The sequence below is a fragment of the Saxophila tyrrhenica genome (genome assembly GCF_035928015.1).
Source record: "Saxophila tyrrhenica strain CCFEE 5935 chromosome Unknown scaffold_8, whole genome shotgun sequence".
In the NCBI taxonomy this organism is placed as follows: Eukaryota; Fungi; Ascomycota; class Dothideomycetes; order Mycosphaerellales; family Extremaceae; genus Saxophila; species Saxophila tyrrhenica.
In genome coordinates, this window is record NW_027041740.1 from 685,963 (window position 1) to 710,228 (window position 24,266).

Below are 24,266 nucleotides of genomic sequence, written 5' to 3' on the forward strand. Positions count from 1 at the left end.
TTGTTGTTGAGGTGATGATGATTGAAGACTGTCGTCCTCGCCAAGCACACGCTAGCACGTGGCAGCAAGCTTCAACGGCCCGCAGACCCTTAGTCAGTTGAGGTCCAGGCCTTAGCTTTATCAAAAAACTTGAACCCTCAAGACAACTTCACCACCTCTCCTACCATGTCCTCCACCACCGCCATGGACACCAGCAAAAGCCCCCTCCCCACCGGGGCCGGCAACATCAAATCGGACGACCGACTGGCGGGCATGTCGCACAGCGAAGTGCACTACTTCAACAGCTACAACCACCACGGCATCCACGAGGAGATGCTAAAGGACGAAGTGCGCACGCGCTCCTACCGCGACGCCATCTACCAGAACAAGCACATCTTCAAGGACAAGGTCGTGTTGGACGTGGGATGCGGTACATCCATCCTGAGCATGTACATCACAATTCACTCTTTTTTCCAGAAAACATGTTTTCACATGCTGCGCCGGTTTGAGAGGAGGGTTCGCTGACGAGTGTGTTTGGTGCAGGTTTGCGGTGAAGGCGGGCGCGAAGCATGTGATCGGGGTGGATATGAGCACGATCATCGTCAAGGCGAAGGAGATTGTGGCGGTGAATGGGATGAGTGACAAGATCACTTTGTTGCAGGGGAAGATGGAGGAGGTGGAGCTGCCGTTCCCGGAGGTCGACATTATCATTTCGGAGTGGATGGGCTACTTTTTGCTGTACGAGAGCATGCTGGACACGGTGCTGTGGGCGCGCGATCGGTATCTTCGAAAGGACGGCAACGGGTTGATCTTCCCTGATAAGGCGACCATCTTCATGGCTGGCATCGAAGACGGAGACTACAAGGACGAGAAGATTGGCTGTACGCACCACACCCACGCAAAGCCCCAGCCTCCTTACTAACCTTATGATTCCAGTCTGGGACTCAGTCTACGGCTTCGACTACACGCCCCTGAAAATGACCGCCCTCACCGAACCCCTCGTCGACACCGTCGACCTCAAAGCCGTCGTCACCGACCCCTGCGCCGTCCTCACCCTCGACCTCTACACCTGCACCCCGGGGGACCTCGCCTTCCACCTCCCCTTCAACATGTCCGTGCGCCGCACCGACTACATCCACGCCCTGATCGCCTGGTTCGACATCGAGTTCTCCGCCTGCCACAAGCCGATCCGCTTCTCCACGGGCCCGCACACGAAATACACGCACTGGAAGCAGACGGTCTTCTATCTGAGTGATGTGTTAACGGTCGAGGCCGGGGAGACGGTCAAGGGGAGTTTGGGGTGTAAGCCGAGCGAGGGGAATCGGAGGGATTTGGATGTCGTGGTGGACTACAAGTTGGAGACCGGGGATGAGAAGAGGACGGCCGAGGGGCATTGCGAGTACAAGATGTGTTAGTGAGAGTGGTGGGAAGATGGGGAGGAGAGTGTTCATGTGACGATGTGACGACGTCGACGAACCTTAGCATAGAGATTCCCGGAGCGTGGGTCGCAGCTTTAGCTTCGCTGACCAGTGTACTTGTATAGAGCGGTGAAAAGCATGTCGATACCCTCTCAACTTTCAAACAGGTGCAGTTTCAAGTTTTGCTTTGCGTTGCGTCTTAACTGAGGTATAAAGCTGTATACATTTGTCCCCATTGTTCTCCCAACCCTACGCCATTCGCTCAAAACGCTGTTACAACACCAGAACACAATCCCTAGGTAGCGAGCCCCTACCTCACCACACTAACACTCCCCCTCGGCGCCGCCGTCGGCCACTGCCCCACCGTCGTCTCCCGCTCCATCTGCGGCCTTTTCCCGCCACTCTCCGCACTCGGCCACAGCACCCGCCGCATCTCCTTACACGCGCCAAGATAATGCTCTCGCACCCCGGGCGTGGGTTTCCACGGATTCGGCGCCTTGTCCCAGCCATGCGGCACGCCCTCGACCATTTTGTACCAGACTTTCTTGCCGATGTCGTCGCTTTCCAGGCGCTCGCGGAAAGTCTCGCCTTCGGATAAAAGCATGTCCCATTCGCAGGTGTGCATAATGATTTCCTTTGGCAGCGCGGCGCGCAGGAGGGACGAAGGGGCTACGCCGGGGCTGAGGTAGGGCGAGTCCATGGATATGGTGTCCGGGGGGTGGAGGTAGGATTCGTCGAATAAATCCGTGAAGATGGCGGGGAGTTCTTGGTCCGCGCGGCAGGAGGTGGCGCGGCGTTGGGCGCGGGTGCGGGTGTAGTCTACCGGCGGGTACCAGGGGATGAGGCAGGCGAGTTTGATTTCTTCGGTGGCTTTGGTGGGTTTGACGGTGGAGGTTGGGTGGGTTTTGGAGTGGGAGTGGGAGGAGGTGGGTTTGGCGGTTGGGGTGGAGGGGGAGTCGAGGATTTCGACTTTGGTGGAGGAGTCGCTTGACGAGGGAGTGGAGTGTTCTGACGATGTCGTTGGGGAGGTTGTGAGCGCTTGGCCGTGTAGGGCGCGTTCGTTGGCTTGTCGGTTCGTAGGGGCGGGCGAGTGCACGTCGTCGCGGGGGAAGCCGTGGAGTTCGTCGTAGAGGCGTAGCGGGACTGTGAAGGCCATATTCCCGCCGGAGGAGAATCCAGAGAGAGCAATCTTCGTCTTATCAATCCCCAGCTCCTGCGCATGATTGTGCACATACAACACCGCATCCACGCCATCCTCCACCGCAGTCGGGAAAGGACACTCCGGCGCCAAACGGTAGTCCACGCTGATAACCACAGCATTGACCTCATCCACCACGGTCCCACACCACCTCGCATCGTCCCCCGACGAACCCAGCGTAAACCCTCCGCCATGAAAATTGATCACCACCGGATACCCGCCCCACCGCCTCACACTCCCCTTCCGCCTCAAACTCGTGCTCATCTCCGTGAACCCCCTACTCAACCGCCTCATCTGCCCATTCCACTCCCCCACATCCTCCTCATCCTCCATCGCCCGCCCGGTCCACAAACGCCTCTGCGTCCCGTAATCCTTAGGCACGTAGAAGTTCAGCGTGATATTCCCCGCTTTGCCGTTCGAGATCGTGCTCGGGATGACGCGGGAGAAGTCTGGTTTAGGTGGCCGGGGAGGGGCCATGCGGTGGAAGAACATGCCTAGCGACATGAGGACGCGCCAGAAGACGGCTTGCATGTGGAGGATCCATCGCGGGCGGGCGACGCGGGTGTGGTGGGCGGCGAGGTGGCGGGAGTCGGAGGCGGCTCTGTTGGGGTGGGGGAGGGAGGGGGCGGGGGAGGAGGGCATGGTGGTGGTGGTGGTGGTGGTGGGGGTGGTGGAGGGTGTTGTTGTCGTTAGGTCATGTGGTTGATGTTGAGGCCGGTGGTCGATGGCTTGACTTGAGGTGGAGTTGAAGCCAAATGCGATGGGTGTAAGGTATAGAATAATGATCAAAGAGAGACCAGACGAGCAGATAATGGACCCAGCTGTGTCATGCTGCGAGCTGCTTATGAGGGAATGAGCAATGCTTCCATTGGGAAGTGGTAAGGTACCTGTATAGCACGTGCGCCATGTGGCGTGGTGGGCCACCTGCCAAGTTCCAAGGTCTCAGCGATGGATCGACTGACGGCTACACACTCCACCACCATTCCATCGATCATGATCGGTAGAACTGCGGATCCAAACGACTTGCTTGCATACACATGTACATCCCTACCCGAACGATCGCCTAAGTGCACTATCTCTCAGTTCCCATACCACCCATCAAGTGCCTTTCTCACTCCGTCCCTCAACCAAACGCCATACCAGCAACGCTCAAGACGCTCGTAAAAGATGTGCTCGAACGCTAAAGAAGCATGCTGGCTGAAGAGCTCACAACGCCGTGTAACCATATCCATGCCCAAGCAAGCCAGATATCCCATCTGGCGCGAACGAACGCCGTTATCCCGAGAGGCCGATCCGTCGTGCCCCCAAAACCATGTATCTGTATAATGCAATGGTCGTGAAACGTAATGTCGTGGTGTCGCGGCCGTGTGGTGCGGTGAACACCAGCAAATCCCTCAGAGTGCCGAAACCACTCCCTTTCGCAAAGCACTCAAACGTTCTCCCGCCTCATCAATGGCGTCCTCTCCTCCTCTTCGCTAGCGTACCCACTATCGCTGACGCGAATGTGAACCACACTCCTCTTCCGCCTCACCCTCTGCTCGTCCGTCTCGCCCATAAATCTACAAGGAGCGACCGGTCGGACGTGATGCTGGTCGCCCTTGCTGTTCCTGGCAATCGTCAGGGCCTGGATCGCACCGATAGCGGCAACGAGGGCGCTGCCCCACCACGCGATAGCCGTGAAACCGATCTGAATGCCGATGCCGTACAGCATACCAGCGACAGGCGAAGCGATGGTGCGGCAGGCGGCGCCGGTGGAGGCTGCGAGGCCGTTGATCTTGCCGAGGGAGCTGGGTCCGGGTGATGCTTCTTTGATCAGGATGAGGAGCACCGGGTAGGCGAGAATAGAGAGGCAGTTGCGGACTGCCAAGCAGGCGTAGAGACCAGGCAAGACCAGGTTCGGCGGCAGGAGTGTCAGGAAGGGCACGATGAAGTAAGCGATCGGATGAAGGATCGAGACCACCAGGAAGGTCTTCCAGACGCCCAGCAAACTGGCCATGACGGGGAAGATGACTCCTTGCACGAACAGAGCGATGGCGCCGTTGATAGTCATGATGAAGCCGACGTCCTTGATGCTGAAACCCAGACCGCCAGCGAGAGAACCATTTCTGTTCGCTGTTGATGCGGCAAGCATCGACATCATCTCCTCGCCTCCCGCAGTCGCTCGGTCGTCTTGGCAGAAGATGGGCAGCAAGTGGTCATATGTCATGGAGTGGTAGGTGAAGATCCCCAAAGCAATAGTGAGCATGATAACGCGCTTCGTGAGCCACTTCTGCTGTGTCCCTTCGTCCATGCTCGGAGTTCTGCTCGTGCCGTCCGGCTTGAGATCCCATTCTTCCTCGATGGCGTCTTCGGAGACGGCGTTGAAGGTGCCGTAGCTCTCTTGTGTCAGATTGACGCCTGGAGTCGTGTCTGATGCCTGCATGGTCATGGCAGAGGAGTCTGCTCGGAAGTGGCGGAAGAATTCCTGCTCCTCTTCCTCTTCCTGCTCCGATTCGGACGGTGCGCTTCCTGGCTGCTTGTCTGGGTGCGTCTCCTCGAGACACAGCCAGGCTGAAATGATGGAGATACCCATCAATCCGGCGCAGATCAAGTTCGGCAGGAGGTACGGAAAGCGTCCGAACAGTCCATCTGAAGAGAAAGTGCCCAGGAAGTTGTCGACCGGCGTAGCGAAGTAGCCACCAATTGATGGGCCCACGATCGTTCCTACAGACCACACGAATGGCATTACCGCGTATGCTTTGGCTGTGCACAGTCAGTACCATCAGTGGAACCAGATTTGGGGGGATGAAGTTTGACGTACGTTCGTGCTTCGGATTGACCACCAACTCGCCGACCATTGTCTGAACAACTCCGATGTTGCCATTGAGCGCACCACCTAGCATACGCCCGAACAGTGCCATCCAGAAGTTCATGGAGAAGCCCACAACAAGGAGGGAAGCGATCGTACCGAAGCATCCCATGATCAACACCGGCTTGCGACCTAGCTTATCCGAAAGTCCTCCCCAGTACCTGCAGCCCGGTCAGCCGTCTCTTCTATTTCCGTGTAGTGTTCAGATGTGTTAGACGTACATCCCCGTGATCGACTCCGCCAAGGCGAAAGCCGAGATGAGGATGCCAGCATAGAAGCTGGCCTGGTCTTTGCCGCCGACATGGAAGTTGAGGACGAGCTTCCAGGCGTAGGGGAAGATGGAGGTGAGCGCGATTGGTTCCGCTACTCTTACGAGAGCTGTGCATGTGGTCAGTCGTCCATGTCTATGTCGTTGAATGTTGCTTGCGGTCCAGACTCACCAAGCAGGAACAATTGCGCAGCTGGAAACTTGTCAGGATCTCGGGAGGAGGGTCCTCTTGGTTGTGTAAGTACCATATCCCTTGGTCTCGGTTCCTTTCTTACGTCGACCTCTGCCCAGCTTCGAGTATCAATGGCCTATCTACACCGCTGAGCCGAGGTCGCAGTGTCTCGGCTTAGAATGGAGGTGATGATGTCGGGGAGTGCTGCTGGATAGATTAGAGGGTGAGGTGAAGCAAGGATATGTGCTGGCGGGGTCGGATATCGAAGTGGTAGAGAAGATGGGGGAAGGAGGAAGAGGAATTGAAGGAAAGACGTGGAAGTCGCAAGTGGAAGCAGAAGCAGGGCACGTGAATGTGGAGAGCCTTGGAAGCCACCGATGATCTTTTGCCCGGCTTGTGAGCCGAGTTTTGCCGTCAGCCAAGAGTGCAATTACAGCTTCTCTGCTCACCCTTTCCTCATCGTCCCCAAGGCAAACTTCACTCGTCGCCTTCGTCTTCACAAACACGCATCAACATGATGGACTACGCCTATGTACCCCGGCTTCTACAAGTCACTGTACCTGACGTCCAACCAAGAGGCTAGAGTCGACCCAGGGTCTGGCTAATGCACCTCAGATGGAGCTATCCTCATAGCCCACCGCTTATCTGACGTCGGCAGCGGGATACCGGGGTACTTCATGCACCTTCTTCGGCAGTCGAAGTGACAAGATCCAGGCTCTCCGCGTCTTCAGAAAGGTGCATGGCTAGAATCGCCCTGTGGTATTCTCACTGGTACGCCGCTCGTGCTGCCAGATCTACTGATCACAATAAGGTATTCAGAGTCGTAAGGGCCACGGAGATGTGTACATGAGAGACCAGTCTGCCTGGCACTGCAGTGGCGGTGCGGCGGCACAGCACGCGACCGCAGCTCAAATAGCAAGTCCGCCAGCTCGTGTGTTTTGGCAGCCTTGCACTCCCGTTGTATTTGATCATGTTGTCTGTTCGCTGATATGCAGGCCGGATCGTGAGCTTGACTCAGAGGATACCATCGCAGGATCGAGAATGGCATCACCATCAATTCCGGACAGCGAGGAGAGGTCTCACCTTGAGGCATGGCCAAGGGCTTGCAAGTATTATGACGGACTGACGATGGATGCAGCCCGTGTCGAGCATATACTCACTGATGGCACCGAGTACTGGGATGCGAATCGGCCGGATTACGCTCTGCCGTACTATCTCGAAGACTCGGTGCGATCGATGGTCGACCACCGGATCTGGCTCTACCTTGTGGTAGCCTTGCCTTTGACTGTGGTAATCGCTACATGATACTTCAACTGGTCTCGAGGATGGAGAGCAGCATCGCTGCGGAGCATCACAGGAAGGCAGAGGAAACGAAGGCCTTCAGAAACAAAGCAGTCAATATCAGCATGATGCTTTCAAGGCAACTTCGACTCAGCTACCGGACTCCATCCCCAAGCAATCAACTGCAAATGCTTCTCGGCCACACTCCGATCATCATTCCACAACTCGCTCAACTTCCACACATCCGCATCCTCCTCTCTCCCCTTCGGCACCAGCGCATCAAGCGCCTGATACCGCCTCCGCTCCCAATCCAGATCAGCAGGCTTAATCTCATCCACCAGCACATTCCCCAGCTTCTTGCCTCGCGGCAACTCGCAGTACACTTTCGCAAATTTCTTCGCCTCTCCATCCACCGCCTTGCTTCCTTCAACCTGGTCCAAATACCGCTGCATGACTTTCTTACTGAGCAGCGGCTTGAACCCACCCGCTCGCAGTGCTTCTCGCTCAGCCGGGTACGTCACGTCCAGCCACTCCCTGAACACCTCCATCGCGGCGCGCATGTCGGCTGTGCCCGCGCTGCCTTCGACGGCTTTCTTCATCGCGGGATGGTGTTTGGCGCGGTTGTACATCGTGTTGACGGTCTGGAATTGATAGATGAGGGATCTTCTCTCAATAAGCTTCAATGTCCGCTCCGCGGCCTCTTTGTCCTTGAAGCCGGTGCCTTGGATCGTTGTCGATGGGTTGTCGTCGGTATAGAGATGTGAGTTCTTGGGATCCTTGTCTTTTGGTTTGATCGGGTCCTTGCGGGCTGTTTTGGTGCGGCTGGTGGATTTGACTTTGGGCATGGTTGTTGCTCTCCTTGTCGTGGGTCTGGGAGTTATTGATATGGCGATACTGCCGGATGAATTGATGGCTAGGGACGGGTGATACAGATATCTTCTCAGAATCGTTACACCTGGCATGTATATGTAGAAGTCCGTTATCAAACAGATCCAACTTCCAGCGAGACGAGGTGACGTCGGTGTTGATGGCCCATGCTGAAGATCTGCCCCCTTGCGACGAGAATTAATTCATTCTTTGGCAGCGGGTGGTCTCGCTTATGGGACCAAAGATTGGGCAGGATGTTGCTTGCGGCGTATACCGCGCAGGCGAGCTCGAGCGTGAGTAGTTGTCTGCACAAGTTACACCAAGAAGAGCCAATACACGAAGACAATGTCTATACCTTAAGCTGCGTTCGTTTACGACCTCAACAAGCTTCACACACAACAGATCTTGAATCACTGGGATGTATTGTGCTTGAATCACTGGGATGTATTGTGTTGCGATATGAGTCAGATGCTCAGCCTCACGCCGGTTTGAGACTTGCTTGATAGACAGATCGTTCCACCAAAAGTCCGCCCATCACGTCTAACTACCAGCCCAGCATGGATCAATCCACCGACGGCAAAGCAGAAGCTATAGAGAGAAGGGCACGGATGTTGAAACCGCTGTTGGAGCGATTTGAATCCGATCAGCGGCCGGTTGTATTGTTGGTCTGTGGCTGCGCTGGTGAGTACCCTCGTCAACAACGACATGAACGGTCGCCATCAAGAGAGCGATGCTGAGCTGACGAGCAGGCTCCGGTAAATCGACCCTCGCCAAAGCCATCGTCGACAAACTTCCAACATTCAAACGCGTCTCCTTTGACGGCATAGTCGCATCCAACCACGGCCTCTACGGCATCGATTACCCAGAGGAAGACCACGAGAAACTCTCCGACGAAGCAGACGTCGAGTTCTCTGAGACAGCTAAGCGTCTCCTAGCCAAAGGTGAAGACGACATCGTCCTAGACCGTGCCTTCTACGCCAAAAAGGACCGGGAGGCGTACAAGCAGCTCGCCGAAGACCACGGGGCCAGATGGCTACTCGTGTATCTGACGGCTCCCAAGGATGTGCTCTGGCAGCGGATCCAAGAGAGGAGGGCGGCTGAGATGAATGCGGATTCGGCGAGGATAATAAGTAAAGAGTTGTTGGATGAGTTCTATGATGGATTCGAGGTCCCTGTTAGAGAGGGGGAGCTTGTTATTGATACTACCGCGAGCTTTGCGAGTTTTACCTTTGGTATTTAGTTCGATGTGTTGTTCTGGCGGCACGCTAATCTACGCTGTTGTCGGAATTCGGTGTGCTATGCAAGACAACAATGACCCGGGTGTTGAAGCTGTTGAAGATTAAGGTGAAGGCAACCGCGGGAGCTTTTTGCGTTCAACCTCGGCTCAACTCGACCCCAGATTCGCTCCATCTCGAGCTCCACGCGATCTCACCTTCAACATTCGCAACTCATTGTAAGCCTGGCATCTTCTGGGTCCGCACAAACAACAGGTCTAGATCAAACCACTGTTAGGTTGCCCACCATGTCGACCCCCAAGCTCTTCAGCCAACCGCCCGCAACACCCACCTACATCCTCTCCTACCCAGCACCCTATGTCCTCCTCATCACGATCAACAGGCCCAAAGCCATGAACTCGCTTCCGTACGCCTCTCACTGGGAAGCCGATGCGCTCCTCCAATGGTTTGACGCCGAGCCTTCGCTCCGAGTAGCAGTCATCACGGGAACTGGAAAGGCATTCTGCGCTGGACAGGACTTGATCGAGCAACGAGATCTTGCCAATCTGAGAGAAAAGAAGGCAAGAGGAGAAAAGGTAGAGGTGCCAGATAGGAGGTTATTGGTACACCCAACCAACGGCTTCATGGGCGTGAGCAGACGATCAGGCAAGAAGCCGGTTATCGCGGCTGTCAACGGCTGGGCCATGGGAGGAGGGTTCGAGATATGCCTGGGCTGCGACATGATCGTTGCGTCCCCGAACGCGACTTTCGGTTTACCAGAAGCCATGCGCGGGTTATACGCTGGAGCTGGCGGCCTCTCTCGTCTCGTTCGTTTGGCTGGCATTACTGTTGCAAGCGAGGTTGCGATGGCCGGTCGATTTTTGAGCGCCCAAGAGGCGGCGAAGTACCTCATTGCGAACAAGGTCTCGAAGACGCATGAGAGCTTGGTCGATGAGGCTGTTGAGTTGGCGTCGAAGGTTGCCAATCTCAGCCCGGACTCCATTGTCGTGACGCGCCATGGGTTAAGACAGGCTTGGGAGCAAGCGAGTGTGGAGCGGGCGAGCCAGGAGACTGAGATGCGGTATGGGACCGCATTGAGGGACGGAGATAACCTGGGAATCGGGTTGAGAGCGTTTGCAGATAAGAAACAGCCGCAGTGGGTTCCGTCGAAGTTGTAGAATGTATCGACTGCTGTCCACGTAATCTTCCAGTCATGACTTTATTGTTCATTCGGTATCCACACTGCCCCTTGGTTCCAGCACACCTGTCGGTAGACGCAGTCGCAAGGCACGGATAGTGTATTCGTGTGAAGTGGTGTGGCGGAACGAATGCTGAATTGTTCTGCAAGTTGCATGTGAAAGGTGGTCCGAGCTCAAAGCTAGTCCATCTCGAGATTCAACGTCACTTCTCTTGATCCTCACAAACAAACAACATGCCAGCGGAGCAACGACAGCATGATGGATGCCAAATACCGACGCGAGACGAAGGATGAGCGAGAATATGGTGGCCTCATCGGCTACATCAAGGTAAGAATGGAAAAGCCGCCCGCCATCTACCACGCGTCCGCTAACAGGCCGTAGTACCTCATCCGCAAACCCCTCGACATCGTCCTGTCCACGACAGCCATACGCGCATACCTCACCACCTTCCTCGTCATCTCCTCCGGCCTGCTGCTGTTCGGCTTCGCCGTGCTGGCGTACAGCTTCTTCTACTGGAACTACATCCCTCGCATTGGCTTCGAGCGGACAATCCACTTGCAGTTCGACAACGTATACCACAGTGCCGATAGCAGACATGACCAAGCTGCGAACCCATACGGAAGCGTCACCCTCTCGCCAGATCTTGTCAGCCTGCAGAAATACGATGTAGCCGTGGAGCTGGAAATGCCGCGTACACCAGAGAACCGCGATGCAGGCAACTTCATGCTCGAGGCAACAATGTACGCGGCTGGGACAATAGTGGATCCAGTGAAGGACAGCATCGTGCCGGGAGCTGCAGAAGAAGACAACCGACTCGCAAGATCGCGACGGCCGGCCATACTACCATATCGCTCGATCGCGGTTGAGTACCTCTACCGGCTGACGGAGCTTCACTGGTATATTCTTGGCTTCCGAAGCGAAGCAGACAAGATGCGGATTACGATGTGGGAAGATGTCGAGTTTCCCAGAGGGTGGCGCAACGTGCCCTCGTCAATGCGACTCGACATTCAAAGCACGCATAGGATGCAGATCTACTCCGCCAAGGCACTTTTCAAGGCTCGCTTTACTGGGTTGAGATGGCTAATGTACAATCATCGCATCATCAGTGCTGCAGTCTTCATCACGGGTTTCTGGACTACGGAGATGGTGTTTGCAGGACTGGTCTGGGCTGCCCTTTCCTTCTACCTGCGGGCACCTCCTCAACCTTCCGGAGCCAAAGCAGAGGGATCAGACATTGCTCGTATCAAGGCCGAGGACGATGAGGATGCCATACCTCAGCTCTCCGATACAGAGCGCACTTTCCCGACCCCCAGCAAGCAAGCGCCATTACGCTACCAAAGCCCGAAGATCAAGCAGGAAGAAGACGATGATACTCTGATTGTTCCGGAAGCAGCAATTAGAGCGATAGAAGCAGACGATGAGGACGAAGACGCAGACGTGTTCCTGGACTCTGGCATTGGGACCAGCATGGAGAGCAGTGCCAACCGTAGGGACAGTATGCGGAAGCGGAGAGGAAGATCTCGGCCAGACGATGACGATATGAAGTGAACTACCCAGCGACATGGCCGCAAAGGAATACAGGAATATCGATCTACGAAACGCCATGATACGCGAACATGCCAATCCGATCATAGCATTCTCCCACCACAAGAGCAGCCCCTTTGGAGAGCCTCAAGCACCATTCTGACGCCTCTGCGCCCCTCACTCTGGCCTCTGCGGCTTGCATTGCGGGCAGCACATATCCAGGCGGTCAGGCGGCGTAGTATCCGAACAGACAGCAGGCTTGTGTCCTGCCTCGAAGGACTCCTGCTTCGGAGCGCATCGCTTCATTAACTGGCCACCATACTCGCAGTGACAAGCCCAGACGCACTTCCGGAGAAATTGGCACATTGTCTCTGGGTTCTGGGAATTGGTGTCCGTCAAACAGGTGTTGGTGTGTTGGTGCGTTGGTACGTCGAGGTTAACCAGTTCCGAGAAGAAGATTGATGGTGTAGTGAATGTATGAAGATGTTGCTTTCGAGGATGGCATGACGACACGACGCACAAACTCCGATATATGGGCTCGCGCGCATCGTTTACTTGCATCGAGTCAACGAGCCGTCATTCTAGTCACCAGTGAGTGGAATCAGCAAACGACCATTCAGCAGAAGGGTCACGGGGCTTGAAGTACGGGCGACAGACTTGCAGAAGTGAACAGAAGATCGCTCACACAGCAGCAAAGACTAGTGACCGGGAAGAGCATGCCAGCCCATACCAGTCATCGACATCTCGAGCATCAGTATCCCCTCAACGAGCATTACAGAATTACCCTTGAGACGAACAGCAACAAGCCCGGTACATTGTCAAGTCAATTACTACAGAAACCAAAAGTCCAGCCAATCCACATGACATCCGGAGTCTTCTCACAACTCACAACCACACCTCCAGCCCCCTCACTGGTCAGAAGGCTTCTCCTTCTTCTTGGTAGTGAGAGGAGTGCGTGTGCCCAACACGCGGCACTCGTAACAATGCTGGGGCACTGTCAGGTCTGGTACCGATTGATCCGATGTATCTGGGCATTCGATGTGTCGATTCTCTTGGACAGAGGCTTGCTTGGCTGCCTCGCACTGCCCGACGCACTGCCCGCCGGACAAGTGGCCACAACCGTACTCCAGCGTGGGCGTGTACTTGCACATTGTGGTGTGGGTTTTGGTTGCTGTTAGAAAAGATAGCTCGTTGGTGACAGCTGGTCGGTCGTTGTGGTCGAGGTTTGTTGGTGTAGGGAGGCAGGAGTTGAGAGCTCAGGTAAGTTGAGTTTTTATATGCGTGAGAAAGACGTTGTCCATGTTCTTTATCGACACGTGAGTCGGTTCGGGCACACCACCAGAATTTGTACACGGAATTGAGGAATGATGGTGAACGTAGGGTCACTTTTTGCCACACGACAGCACTAGGAAATGCACCTTTGGAACATTACCTGGCAACGCATTCACTGAGGCTCGCAAGGTTGTGCAGATTTGATCACGCAAGGTCAAAGCTATTCGCCAAACTATCGCATAGAGAAACAAGAAACCACGGCAGTGGACCAGTACTCCAAAGCCTCTTCGGTATCCACAACAATCATGCTCTCTCCTGGTAACTGTACTTCAACGCTTACTCTTGGCCGCGAGTAATGGAGGATCACACACAGGGCACTCGAAGCATCCCGGCGGCGCACTCACGTTAGGATTCGATGGGGATGCAGTGTTCGCACACATAACGTTTCGTCCCTCGCGAACAGAGGCTTCTTTCGCCGCATCACAATGCTCCACGAACTCGCCTCCGTCGGTGTGGCCGCAAGTCCATTTTATGATTTGCGTGTAGAGACACATCTTGTCGTGGGTCCAGACAGCTGTCGCGCAACGTTTGAGGTCGAAGCTGAAGGGTTGCTTGTGGATCTGTATCTGTTCGCGATCGGAAAGTGGCTGGATGAGGTATGTAGGATGGCGAGCAGCAGCAATGGAGGTGGGTCTGCGAGAACTGAAACAGACTGCAACGTTGTTTAGTAACTCATGAATAGCCAAGGAAACATCACATTCACCAGTGTCTACGTTGAGTCATCCTGGCGCCGGCGGACCACATTCGATATCGACGACGCTTGTACAAGCATACTGTTTGCCTCCGCCCGCTTGCTGGACACCTGTTCATCAGTGAACAGTGCCTCGCTTCTGTCAGTCACGAGACAAATATCTCAAGCACGAGCTCCTCAGCTGCTCCAACGCCTACCAGCATGAGGATGTAGAGCATTATGGTGCGTGGAAGCTGAACCTTGAATTATCTCGACGTCCACATGGACCTACATACCTACCATCATTCGAACCTCAAACAGCCCAGGACGGTCAGACCAATCGCTGCAAATCACTGCAAACCGTCAGACCAATCGCTGCAACGCTGTCAGCGGCGAAACCTTCAACATAAAAAGAGAAATCCAGAGCCCTTCAGCCTCACCACGAAGCTATCCATGCGGTCAGAGAACGTCAAGTTTCTTGGATTCAGAACAGTCTGCCTTTGACTACATACGGAGGATAACGCTCTCAGAACCAGATCCAACAGCACAATCAGTATCACCGCCGGACCTCATCCCAGCACCCGTTCCTAGCGGCAAGATCTGCATGGGCGGTTTACAGTGTATCTAACGGAATTGTCCAGGCAATATATTTCTCGTCCCTGCTGATTGCTCTGTTCGAGTTTGGCCATACACTGTTGGATAAGGTGTCCACCTTCCCAATGGCCACAGGAGTAGCGGTAAACTGGCACAAAATCGCACATGGTTAAAGGGATGTCGTGGTTGTGTTGGCTTGGTGGGGATGGCGATCCTTTGCAAGTGTGTTGATTGTTCGAGGGATTGTCGTCGATGGCTTTGAGAGGCAGGAGCTGTGCTCAGAGGAGATTGTGTTTGAGGTTGTGCGATTGCAAGGTAGCTTGGACTTCAGGTGTGGTATGGGAAAGGGCAACGAAGGTAGGTGGGTCTATAACGGGATATATATCTATACATCTGCGGTGTTTGCTAATAGGACTCAGTAGTCAATAGCGGATGGGACACACAACGACCATGCTTCACTGGGACTCATCTTCCGCGTGGAAATACGGCGCTGTTTCACAGAAGCAGTCACACAGAGAGATGTATTCACAAAAGCGTTCGTACATCAAGATGTACGCGCAACAAACTGCCTTCGCAAGAAGTCTCAATTCGAGCCGTTGTGCTATTGACTACATACCGAGGACACCCTCGCTAATAAACGCTCTCAAAACTCCAGATCTTACAGCACAATCAATGTCGCTATCGAAGCCGATCACATCACCGTTCCCGGCTACAACGTGGGCATAGCCCAGGCATGGTGACGTCCGGGGTTCTGTCCCTGCACTGCGACCATCGTCCCCGCCGATTACTCGCATCGATTGCGGCTTGACATCGCTGGATAAGGGCTCCTCCTACCCAACAGCCACACGCGTAGCGATACATTGGTGCGTACGTGCACATGATCGACGTGTGGTGGATGTTGGCCGGCCGGACATGGTGTTCTCTTGTGGATAATTGAATGTTCGAGTTGTTGGGTTCGACGGTTTTCTGAGGCAGGGGTGGGTGTTGTGAGGAGCAAGTCGATTTGGATGGTGTGCAATGTTGCGAGGTAAGTTGCAGATCGGGTGTCGTGTTGTGGGAAAGGGTAATGGAGGAGCGCAGGTCTTCGAGGAGGAATATTAATACCTGCAATGTTTGCTAATATTGTGCCAGTAGTCAATAGTGGACGGTATGACCACCTTTCCATACGACGCATATTCCCTATGGAAGCACGGTGGTGCGTTGCGTGAGCAGGCTTGCGGCTCGACGGACGCTCATTCAAGATTAATTCATTCCACGAGGGAGCGACATGAGGGAGCGGCATCAACAACTTGGTTGCAGCAGGCCTTACGTCTTACAGGAGCACACATGACGGTCTCATTGATCAAAGCTCCGGGAACTCAGGCCATTCCGCTACTATCTAGATACCCTGGACGCTCTGGCTAATTGACTCTGCCTGAACTCCAGCTCCGTCAACACGATCACTCAATTATTGAGTCACAAGATTGCCTCTCAAGTCTCTCCTTCTCAAGCCTCTCCCTCTCAAGTCTCTCCCGTCGGCGCCGGGCGTGGCAATGACGGCAGAGATAGGCATGTCTCACTTCGCGAGGCATGATCAGACAAGGCACGCCATTGTTGGAGTACACTGCCCATCGGCACATTGCGTAACAGTTGCTTCCAGACCTACATCCACAACCGAAACTTTCCAGCACGTTGTACGAACACATCGTGTCAGAGCTGTCGTGGCTGTTTGTCTGGTGGAAATGGCGTCCCTCGCGGAATATTCTTGGCTTTGTCGACTGGCTGCAGAAGTTTGGACGAACCGAAGCAGGTGAAACTCGGAGAGCTGTTGTAGGTGTTGAGGCTGTGTTTGGGATGTTGACTTGAAAGTTGCAGGTGGAGGAAGCGTGCAATGTGGTGGTAAGAAGAGAAGGAAGAGTCGTCCATACAGGCTTTCGAGCCCCCTATTACACGGCGAACGCCCGTATTCAATGCTGCCCGTGTCGACCATCGGAAACTGCAGTGAATACGGCATGTCTCATTCAATGCTTCTTGACCGGTGCTTGGCTATCATACGAACAGACCGATGCGGGAGAAGCGAAATGTGAGACTGAAGACGCCGCGAACACATACATGTACTTCCCCTGAAACCAGTCGAAAATGAAATATTATGAGCATCGACGTAAAGAAGTTCCCACCACCGACGTCGCCAAAGAACAGATACCTACTTGCACCTCGAAGAGAGAACTGGAAGTCAACATCCAGCCAGCACCATCACCAAGACTCAGTATTCTCCACAACACCAACGCCGTCGCAACGAACCACAGGTCCTCATAGCCTGCCCTTCCCACCAGGCGTCCTGGGATCTTGCCTGGCGTGTAATGGGCAACGGGCTGCCGTATGAATGATTGGCGTATTGTTCGGACACACCAGGTACCGCCCTTGTCGATACAGGATCTGCAGTTTTGCCTGGCATTGGCCGAGAAGCTGGCCGCCGACGAGGCAACCGCAGGCGTACAAGATCCTCTGCTGGTAGACACACATTTTGGGGTGTGTGAGGGATAGATGAGTGGTCGGCTGAGAAGATGTACCTGGGTTTGATGAGCGCCGAAGAGGGTGTTGAGTGTGGTTCCAGAGAGGAGAGTGGAGGACCCCATTTTGAAAGGGCTTCTTATACTGCTTCGCTCGCTGTTTGCTGGTATTATGAGCCTGCCAGCATTCACTGTGGTACTCAACGACATGGTCATCAGTAGCCTTTATCTCAACGGCCGTCGGTAGCCGGACTTGATGAAGTAGGAAGGCTGCTCGTAAGATGCGTCTTCATGCCACAGATGGTCGAATCTGGCCGAGCTAGTAGCTGTCGAGGCCGTTGTGGCGGCGGTGAGGAGGCAGGTGCCGGACAGCTACAAAATGGTCTGGGAGATCGATGGAGCTGCGATGCCGAACTTGCCGAGAGAGGGTCGTGAACAGGGCAGTGGTGGTGTGGGACTTGGTGCAGCTCAACCAACCCATTAGAGCGGTTGTGAAGACGAAGAATAAAGGACACGAAGGAAGACTTACCTTGCAACAACTTACCTGCAGCGCAGCACAGAAATTAGCGAAACCTGGACGACATGTCGTGGCTCGACGTCCTCCCCGTTCCAAAACTACCTACACACTACACTAGATCATCCCCAACATAGCAGTCTTCCAAAGAATCGAAGCGTCGAGCCAAAATTCCACGCACTCCCGCCCTCCACGCCTCCAAACCAGTCAGAGCTGCGGTGGACAGGAAAGCACGCTTCGCCGCGGCGCCGCCACGACGGAATCCAGTCTTGTTGTTTTTTCTTGATGTTTTCTTCGTTCGAGAACCATTACGCGGGCAAAGGAGATTGCGAAGGCAGTCGCTTTTGCTGTGTGATGATGTGGTCTGCCATTCGCGTCTGGAAGGAAGGGATGGCAGAGCCACTGCGGTGAGGTGAGACACGCGAGAGATTCGTTCTTGTTCTCTTTGCGTGGTCTCCCAAGAGCAGCAATGGAGATGCGGTCACTCGTGTTGTCTCGATCCTGGAATAACAAGAACGCCGTCGGCTCAGAATGCAGGTTGTCCAGTCTGGGTGTTTATTATTGCTGAGAGGAAGTTCCATTACCCGTACGCCGTGTGAGGTGAGAGCTAAGCTAGCTCGGAGCAGAAATCGCAGAGCAGTCTGGAGCGATTACATTGCTGAAAGAGCGGCAGTCTGTAAAGGAAAGAGGTGAGTGGGTCCGTTTCTCGTTGTTGCAGTTTCGGGTGAGGTGTGCTCCGAGCTGCATTGACCCTTGTTCGATCGGTCTTCCGCGCTCACACCTTGCCGATGGCAGGAGAGCGACCGGGGCCCATCTCCGTGAGATCGTCAATGTGGTTGCAGAGGGCCACGAACAGGTCAAAGAATAACTGCGTGTCGCCTCGCTGCATCTCTTGCTGCATCGTGCCGCTTCGCTTGAAAGTCTTGCGGCTGCGGATGATGAGTGCGAGGTAGTGAGCGCGGAGGCGCGAGTCGCTCGGCGGCGTGTTCGCGTAGGCGAAGCGTGCGCTGCGAAGGATGGTCGCGACGTCGATGCCGGACTGCAGGCCTTGCTTGCGAAGAGCGAGGCGCTGGAGTTCTGGCAGGCCGAAGCGCAACGCAGAGCAGTAGATGACGGTATCCCGGAGGATGAAGTCACCCGCGCCGGCGTGGAAGATTGTCGCGGACTCGTTGAAGCCGACGAATTTCTTCTCGGTGGTGTTTGAGCGGGGAGTCATGGTCACGTCCTCCACGTCCTCGAGAGACCACGTGTCCCGCTTCCGATCGTGGACCAGACGCGGGCTGTAGTCGCCTTTGTAAAGGTACTCGAGGATCGCGGAGAAGGCGATGGGGTCCTCGTCTGGTAGATTGATGCGGCGCTGTCCCGGCGAGGAGAAGAACTGCTCGCGACATGCTTCGCTGAACCATGTCGAGCGAGACAGGACGTCCTCGTCGGCCGCGAACAATCGCTGGTCCGGCCCGACTGAAATAGTCACGATAGCGCTGTTCAGCTTGGGCGACGCCCCGCCGAGTGACGGAGAGGTGTCTGGGGTGATTGTCTGATTGTTGATCGCGGCGCGCATGCGCATCTTAGCATCATCGTTGAATGACCGCTTCGATATCTTTCGCTTGCCAACTCGGTCGTTGGAGGACGACAGAAAGCTGCGTTTGAACATCCTGCCGATCCGTGAGGCGGTGATTCGATCCGTGACTGCTATCTTTCCAAACGAATGATGGTGGTGTCCCGGCTGTGGTGGAAATGAGCGTGGAGTGGTGAGAGGTGGTGGTGTTGGTCAGAGGCGCGCGTGCATTAAGATCAATACGATCTTTACCAAAGGTACGGCCCTTGGTACTGTTGACTGCAGCGGTGACCAAAGGAAGAGAAGAGAGGCCGGACGAGCGAAGTGATGTAGGCAGGCAGGCTAGCGCTAGGCCGCACCCATGGCGCGGCGGTGCTTGTACCGCCAGGGACAGCGCATCGATTGGAGCCCGGTTTGTGGAGAGGTCGACTCTCCTCTCTCGTGTCTCTCCATCTTGCACCTATGCGAGCATGATCCGATATATCCCATGCCATGAGATAGCCCGTATTGTGGTCCTGACAAATTTTCTTCCGTCTCTTCCGGCTTCTTGGTGGTATCGCAAGCCCTCCGTCTTTGAGCTCATGACGCAACGGCTGAACATAAGGGTCGCACGCCAACCGTTGCACCCATTGAAGATAACAGTTGAAATTGATTAAGAATTGATTGGCTTGCGATCAGATCCCAGACACTGTCTCACCCCTCCATGCCGGCAGGAGTCGAGTCCGCCGCGCCACCTTCCAGAAGTACTGTCTCCGAGTCAGCGTGTGATGAAGGTTGCGAAGCATTGCGAGCAACAGCTGACATCGTATGTGTTCTTGAGACTGATGTTAGCATGTTTAGCAATCATCTGAAGTCGATTCGACAAGGTGAGGTCGGAATAAGAATGTCGCGTGGTCAAGTGTAGTCGTTCCTGCCCGTGTTGCCGTGACGTGACTTTAAGTCAGCGACTTCGAACTTGGAAAGTGCAGTGTCCTCGGCCTGACTGTGACTGAACTCATTTCTTTAAACAATCTAACCATTCACCGACGCTTCTGGATATTTACACATTTCACACCCAGGAAGAGGACGGCATCACATATATAACACCCGTCATCCGCGTCAAGCCTCGTCAACCGGCATAGAGACACACCACCCTCAACTTCACTGCCCAACATGGCGGCCAACAAGCGAATCATGAAGGTATGAAGGATAGTGGTGCAGAATGTGATATAGAGTCGCTAACATATGAGCAGGAGCTCGCGGAGATCAACAACAACCCCTTGCAAGGGTGTACGATCAAACTAGCAAAAGAGGATGACCTGAACAACTGGGATGGTACGCTGAAGGAGTCCGCATTGGAGAGACCATATGCTGACGATACATCCTTCCACAGTCACCATGGACGGCCCTCCCGAATCTCCCTACGCCGGCGGAAAATTCAACATCCAAATCGTGCTCCCCAAGGAGTATCCCTTCAAGCCTCCCGTCCTTACTTTCAAGACCAAAATCTACCACCCCAACGTCACCAATGACGACAAGGGAGCGATGTGCTTGGGTATGCTGCGGGCGGACGAGTGGAAGCCGCCGAACAAGATCGTGGATGTGCTGAAGCTGGTGAGGGCGGTACTTGCGGCGCCGCAGCCGGACGATGCGGTAGAGGCCGGGATCGCGAACGAGTTCAAGACGGATCGGAAGGCGTTTGACAAGACGGCGCAGGACTGGGTGAAGAAGTATGCGAAGTGATATGATGGCGAAATGAAGGATGGGAAGACGGCTGGTTGCATGAAGGATGCAGGGAAAGGGGTGCAAGACCTGCCGGGTTGGTACAGACGTGCATTTCGGGCGTCTACTGGCTCTGGTGATTGCTCTGAACATAATGACGGACTGCATAGCGCTGGATGGCGTCTGGAGCATGTGACGAAGGGTGACTGGCTGTAGAAAGCTGATCCAGCGGCTTTGGGGCCATTTGGCATGCATTTACGAACAACAACATAAACCACTCCAGACTTTGACATGAGGTTTCAATATCTGCCGTCTTGATCGCTTATATTCTTCATATCCATGACTCGGTATAATCTCACGTGGTAAGCGCAGCGGCACAAGCAGATCTGTGGACCGCTCGGCTAGATCTCGCAAGGATTATTACATGTTCACCCAAGCAATATCGACAGCCGCATCTCGTCTAGCCAACACCGTGCGTGTCATTAATCTGTTCACCTCAACGTGCATTCGTTTATATCGAACGAGATCCTAAGGAGCAGGATCTCCCAGCAGCCGCCCAGAAGAAACCTGATTCCTCCGTGCACCATCTGCAAGGCACGGGAGTCGATTGGGTACCGACGATGCTCCAACCTACCCTTCCGCCGGGTCTCTCACGGACGACGTGCACAGGCTCTGCTCGCAATTGCTAGCAGCAGATGCAGGAGGAGTTGCCGTCCTACTACTACACATCCACAGACTGGCCGCTCGATCACTACCACGCCGTGGCCGCCGCCCTCCGCGAAGTCATGGAGACTCCTGCCGTCCCGACCTCGTCGAGAACTTTCCCAGAGCCGCATCTTCCGCTCCGGAGAGCTTCGGCTCGGACGCTGCAGCAGCAGCAGCAGGCGAAACAACGGGGAGCGCCTACACCTTTGTGGGTGGAGAGGCAGCAGGGGGTGAGAGGGTTCAGTCCTAGTCCCGTGCAGGCCATGCCGAGGGTTGATAACGTGCAGGCGAGCTCGGAGCATGCGTTTGCAGGGAGGGAAGAGGGGAGGAGGAGGTTTAGACCGCCGCTGGGGGTGGGGAATATGGCGAGGCCGGGGGGTATGGTGGATGGGGGAGAGAGACGGCAGTACATTGAGCGTCCGGCGACGGCAGAGGTGGAGGATGATGGGAGTAAGCCTCCGTCGTCGCCATTGCTTTCGCCGCCTGGAACACCCCGGTCACAGCAGCAGAAGCTGAGGAGCTCGAAATCGTTGGGAGATGGATTACGAGGGTGGAAGAATCGCTTTTCAGCGCCGAACAAGAAGGCACCCCAAGAAGCAGAGAGGGATACAATGTACTCCGTGCCCGTGATGCGACCGAGCAGAACGCCGAACGAGGAGGTTAGGAGCTCGTTTAGGTCGGCGTTGACGAGCAGTTCGAGCTACATGAACACGAGCAGTATCCATACCGACTATAGCAGCATGACCGGGAACAGCTCGCACAGTGATTTTGTCAAGATCTATCCAAACTGGCCTGAAGGCGATCATGAGGACCTAAGGGGTGGCGATCAATATGGAGAGGACGTGGAGGGCATGATGAGCGTCGAGGATGCCATCGGGATGTACGCAGATGGCTTCTCGAGTGCAAAGCACAGCATGGATACGCAGGGCAAGCGATCGCTCCAGACCGCCCGACCGACCTCACAACCTTCAGCAGCTCCTTCTCCGGAGAGGAAGAAGAGGCCAGACTACAGCCATCGTCGTAGCCGGAGTGCCGGTCTACTGACTCGCGTTCAACAATATAAAGATGACCAACTCGCAGTGCCAAGCAGACCCGAGACCTCACATCATGCGAAGACTTTTTCAAAAATCCTCAATGGACCAGCAACCTCCTCCGTCGACCCGACAGCGGCCATGGCCACCTTCACCGCCTCCCGCGACCGCTACGGGTTCAAGAAGGCCTCTCACCACGTCACCGTCGAGGCCTACGACGCCTGGAACGCCACATACACCAAACACCTTGACCGCCGCAGCAAGAAATGGCACGCCCTGATGAAGTCGTACGGGCTCGCCACCGACAAGCCGTACCGCTTCCCACCGAAGAGTGACAAAGTCAAAAGGTACGTTCGTAAAGGTATTCCTCCCGAGTTTCGTGGCGCGGCATGGTTTTGGTACGCAGGCGGGCCGGGCAAATTAGCGAAGGAGCCGGGACTGTACTTTGAGGTGCTGGAGCACGTGAGGAATGGGGCGTTGAGCGAGAATGATCGAGAACATATTGAGAGGGACTTGAATCGGACGTTTCCCGACAATGTGCGCTTCAAGCCGGATCCGACGACTACGCTGGATGCACAGGCTGGAGCCGGGGGTGGCGTGGCGACTACCAACGGCAACAAAAGGAAATCGAATCGCCCTGAACCCGAGACACCTATCGTGCAGGCTCTGCGCCGAGTCCTGCAAGCCTTCGCAGTCAACAACCCAGGCATCGGCTACTGCCAATCGCTCAACTTCATCGCCGGCCTCCTCCTCCTCTTCCTCGACGGCGACGAAGAGAAGTCCTTCGTCCTCCTCACCATCATCACCACCCAACACCTCCCCGGCACCCACGGCGTTGCGCTGGAGGGCGCCAACATCGACATCGCCGTCCTCATGAGCTGCATCAAAGACTCCCTCCCCGCCATCTGGGCCAAGCTCGACGACAAAGGCTCTTCCGCCCTCATTGGCGCCGCCACGCAAGCGCTTCGTCTCCCGACCGTCAGTCTCGCCACTACTGCCTGGTTCATGTCCCTCTTCGTCGGCACCCTCCCGATCGAATCCGTCTTACGAGTCTGGGACTGTCTGTTCTTCGAGGGCTCGAAGACGCTCTTCCGTATCGCGCTGGCGATTTTCAAGCTCGGGGAGAAGAGTATCCTGGGCGTGAGCGATCCGATGGAGATTTTCCAGGTCGTGCAGACGATTCCGAGGAGTATGTTGGATGTGAATGCGTTGATGGAGGTGTGTTTTAAGCGGCGGGGTGGGTTTGGGCATGTGAGTCAGGAGGTTATTGAGGGGAGAAGGGAGGAGAGGCGGAAGGAGGTTAGGGAGGGGGTGGTGGAGGTTGAGGGAAGGAAGGGGTGGAGGAGGTTGGTTGGGAGGGCGAAGACGGTGGGGCCGGAGTGAACAGGCTGGATAGGATGCGGGGCGAGGAAGAGGTTCTCTGAGACAGCAACTGTTCACACAGAAGGCTTGAAATGTACGTCGCTTGGTTTAGCGATTGGAGAAGGTCGCTCGCATTCAACCTATGCATAGTAGAGTACAACACCAGAGGTATAATAAGACACCCCTAGCTTCCAAAATACAATCCTGCCAATTTCTCATGCGTCCCAAGCCATTCCAGATCACTCCCATAGGGTCATGCTACCGTCATCCGCCCACAGCCATCTTAGGTACCGCCCGACACACCACCCCGATCATCTATCCCCAACAGCGTCAGCACATCCC

The 24,266-nt window shown here is 55.2% G+C and overlaps 10 protein-coding genes across 10 annotated transcripts; 6 read left to right on the forward strand and 4 right to left on the reverse strand.

Moving 5' to 3' along the window:
• Positions 1 to 165: 165 nt before the first annotated feature.
• On the forward strand, positions 166 to 1,394 carry HMT1 (Nuclear SAM-dependent mono-and asymmetric methyltransferase; the record flags this gene model as incomplete). Its single annotated transcript, XM_064802836.1, has 3 exons — positions 166 to 428; positions 523 to 860; positions 916 to 1,394. 3 exons carry the CDS (start codon positions 166 to 168, stop codon positions 1,392 to 1,394), a joined length of 1,080 nt encoding a protein of 359 aa, XP_064658961.1.
• Positions 1,395 to 1,646: 252 nt separating this feature from the next.
• LTR77_005593 (uncharacterized protein) lies at positions 1,647 to 3,237 on the reverse strand (the record flags this gene model as incomplete). The annotated part of the gene is made up of 2 exons (XM_064802837.1): positions 1,647 to 1,667; positions 1,717 to 3,237. 2 exons carry the CDS (start codon positions 3,235 to 3,237, stop codon positions 1,647 to 1,649), a joined length of 1,542 nt encoding a protein of 513 aa, XP_064658962.1.
• A 787-nt stretch (positions 3,238 to 4,024) lies between these two features.
• Positions 4,025 to 5,959, reverse strand: LTR77_005594 (uncharacterized protein; the record flags this gene model as incomplete). The annotated part of the gene is made up of 4 exons (XM_064802838.1): positions 4,025 to 5,337; positions 5,396 to 5,604; positions 5,665 to 5,821; positions 5,884 to 5,959. The coding sequence occupies 4 exons, from the start codon at positions 5,957 to 5,959 to the stop codon at positions 4,025 to 4,027; spliced, it is 1,755 nt and encodes a 584-aa protein (XP_064658963.1).
• A 1,275-nt stretch (positions 5,960 to 7,234) lies between these two features.
• LTR77_005595 (uncharacterized protein) lies at positions 7,235 to 8,009 on the reverse strand (the record flags this gene model as incomplete). The annotated part of the gene is made up of 2 exons (XM_064802839.1): positions 7,235 to 7,261; positions 7,323 to 8,009. The coding sequence occupies 2 exons, from the start codon at positions 8,007 to 8,009 to the stop codon at positions 7,235 to 7,237; spliced, it is 714 nt and encodes a 237-aa protein (XP_064658964.1).
• A 579-nt stretch (positions 8,010 to 8,588) lies between these two features.
• On the forward strand, positions 8,589 to 9,271 carry LTR77_005596 (uncharacterized protein; the record flags this gene model as incomplete). The annotated part of the gene is made up of 2 exons (XM_064802840.1): positions 8,589 to 8,712; positions 8,781 to 9,271. 2 exons carry the CDS (start codon positions 8,589 to 8,591, stop codon positions 9,269 to 9,271), a joined length of 615 nt encoding a protein of 204 aa, XP_064658965.1.
• A 282-nt stretch (positions 9,272 to 9,553) lies between these two features.
• On the forward strand, positions 9,554 to 10,423 carry LTR77_005597 (uncharacterized protein; the record flags this gene model as incomplete). Its single annotated transcript, XM_064802841.1, has 1 exon — positions 9,554 to 10,423. The coding sequence occupies one exon, from the start codon at positions 9,554 to 9,556 to the stop codon at positions 10,421 to 10,423; it is 870 nt and encodes a 289-aa protein (XP_064658966.1).
• Positions 10,424 to 10,699: 276 nt separating this feature from the next.
• On the forward strand, positions 10,700 to 11,992 carry LTR77_005598 (uncharacterized protein; the record flags this gene model as incomplete). The annotated part of the gene is made up of 2 exons (XM_064802842.1): positions 10,700 to 10,771; positions 10,826 to 11,992. The coding sequence occupies 2 exons, from the start codon at positions 10,700 to 10,702 to the stop codon at positions 11,990 to 11,992; spliced, it is 1,239 nt and encodes a 412-aa protein (XP_064658967.1).
• A 6,225-nt stretch (positions 11,993 to 18,217) lies between these two features.
• LTR77_005599 (uncharacterized protein) lies at positions 18,218 to 19,221 on the reverse strand (the record flags this gene model as incomplete). Its single annotated transcript, XM_064802843.1, has 2 exons — positions 18,218 to 18,241; positions 18,349 to 19,221. 2 exons carry the CDS (start codon positions 19,219 to 19,221, stop codon positions 18,218 to 18,220), a joined length of 897 nt encoding a protein of 298 aa, XP_064658968.1.
• Positions 19,222 to 20,277: 1,056 nt separating this feature from the next.
• LTR77_005600 (uncharacterized protein) lies at positions 20,278 to 20,847 on the forward strand (the record flags this gene model as incomplete). The annotated part of the gene is made up of 3 exons (XM_064802844.1): positions 20,278 to 20,304; positions 20,358 to 20,439; positions 20,498 to 20,847. 3 exons carry the CDS (start codon positions 20,278 to 20,280, stop codon positions 20,845 to 20,847), a joined length of 459 nt encoding a protein of 152 aa, XP_064658969.1.
• Positions 20,848 to 21,521: 674 nt separating this feature from the next.
• LTR77_005601 (uncharacterized protein) lies at positions 21,522 to 23,945 on the forward strand (the record flags this gene model as incomplete). The annotated part of the gene is made up of 1 exon (XM_064802845.1): positions 21,522 to 23,945. One exon carries the CDS (start codon positions 21,522 to 21,524, stop codon positions 23,943 to 23,945), a length of 2,424 nt encoding a protein of 807 aa, XP_064658970.1.
• Positions 23,946 to 24,266: the final 321 nt, after the last annotated feature.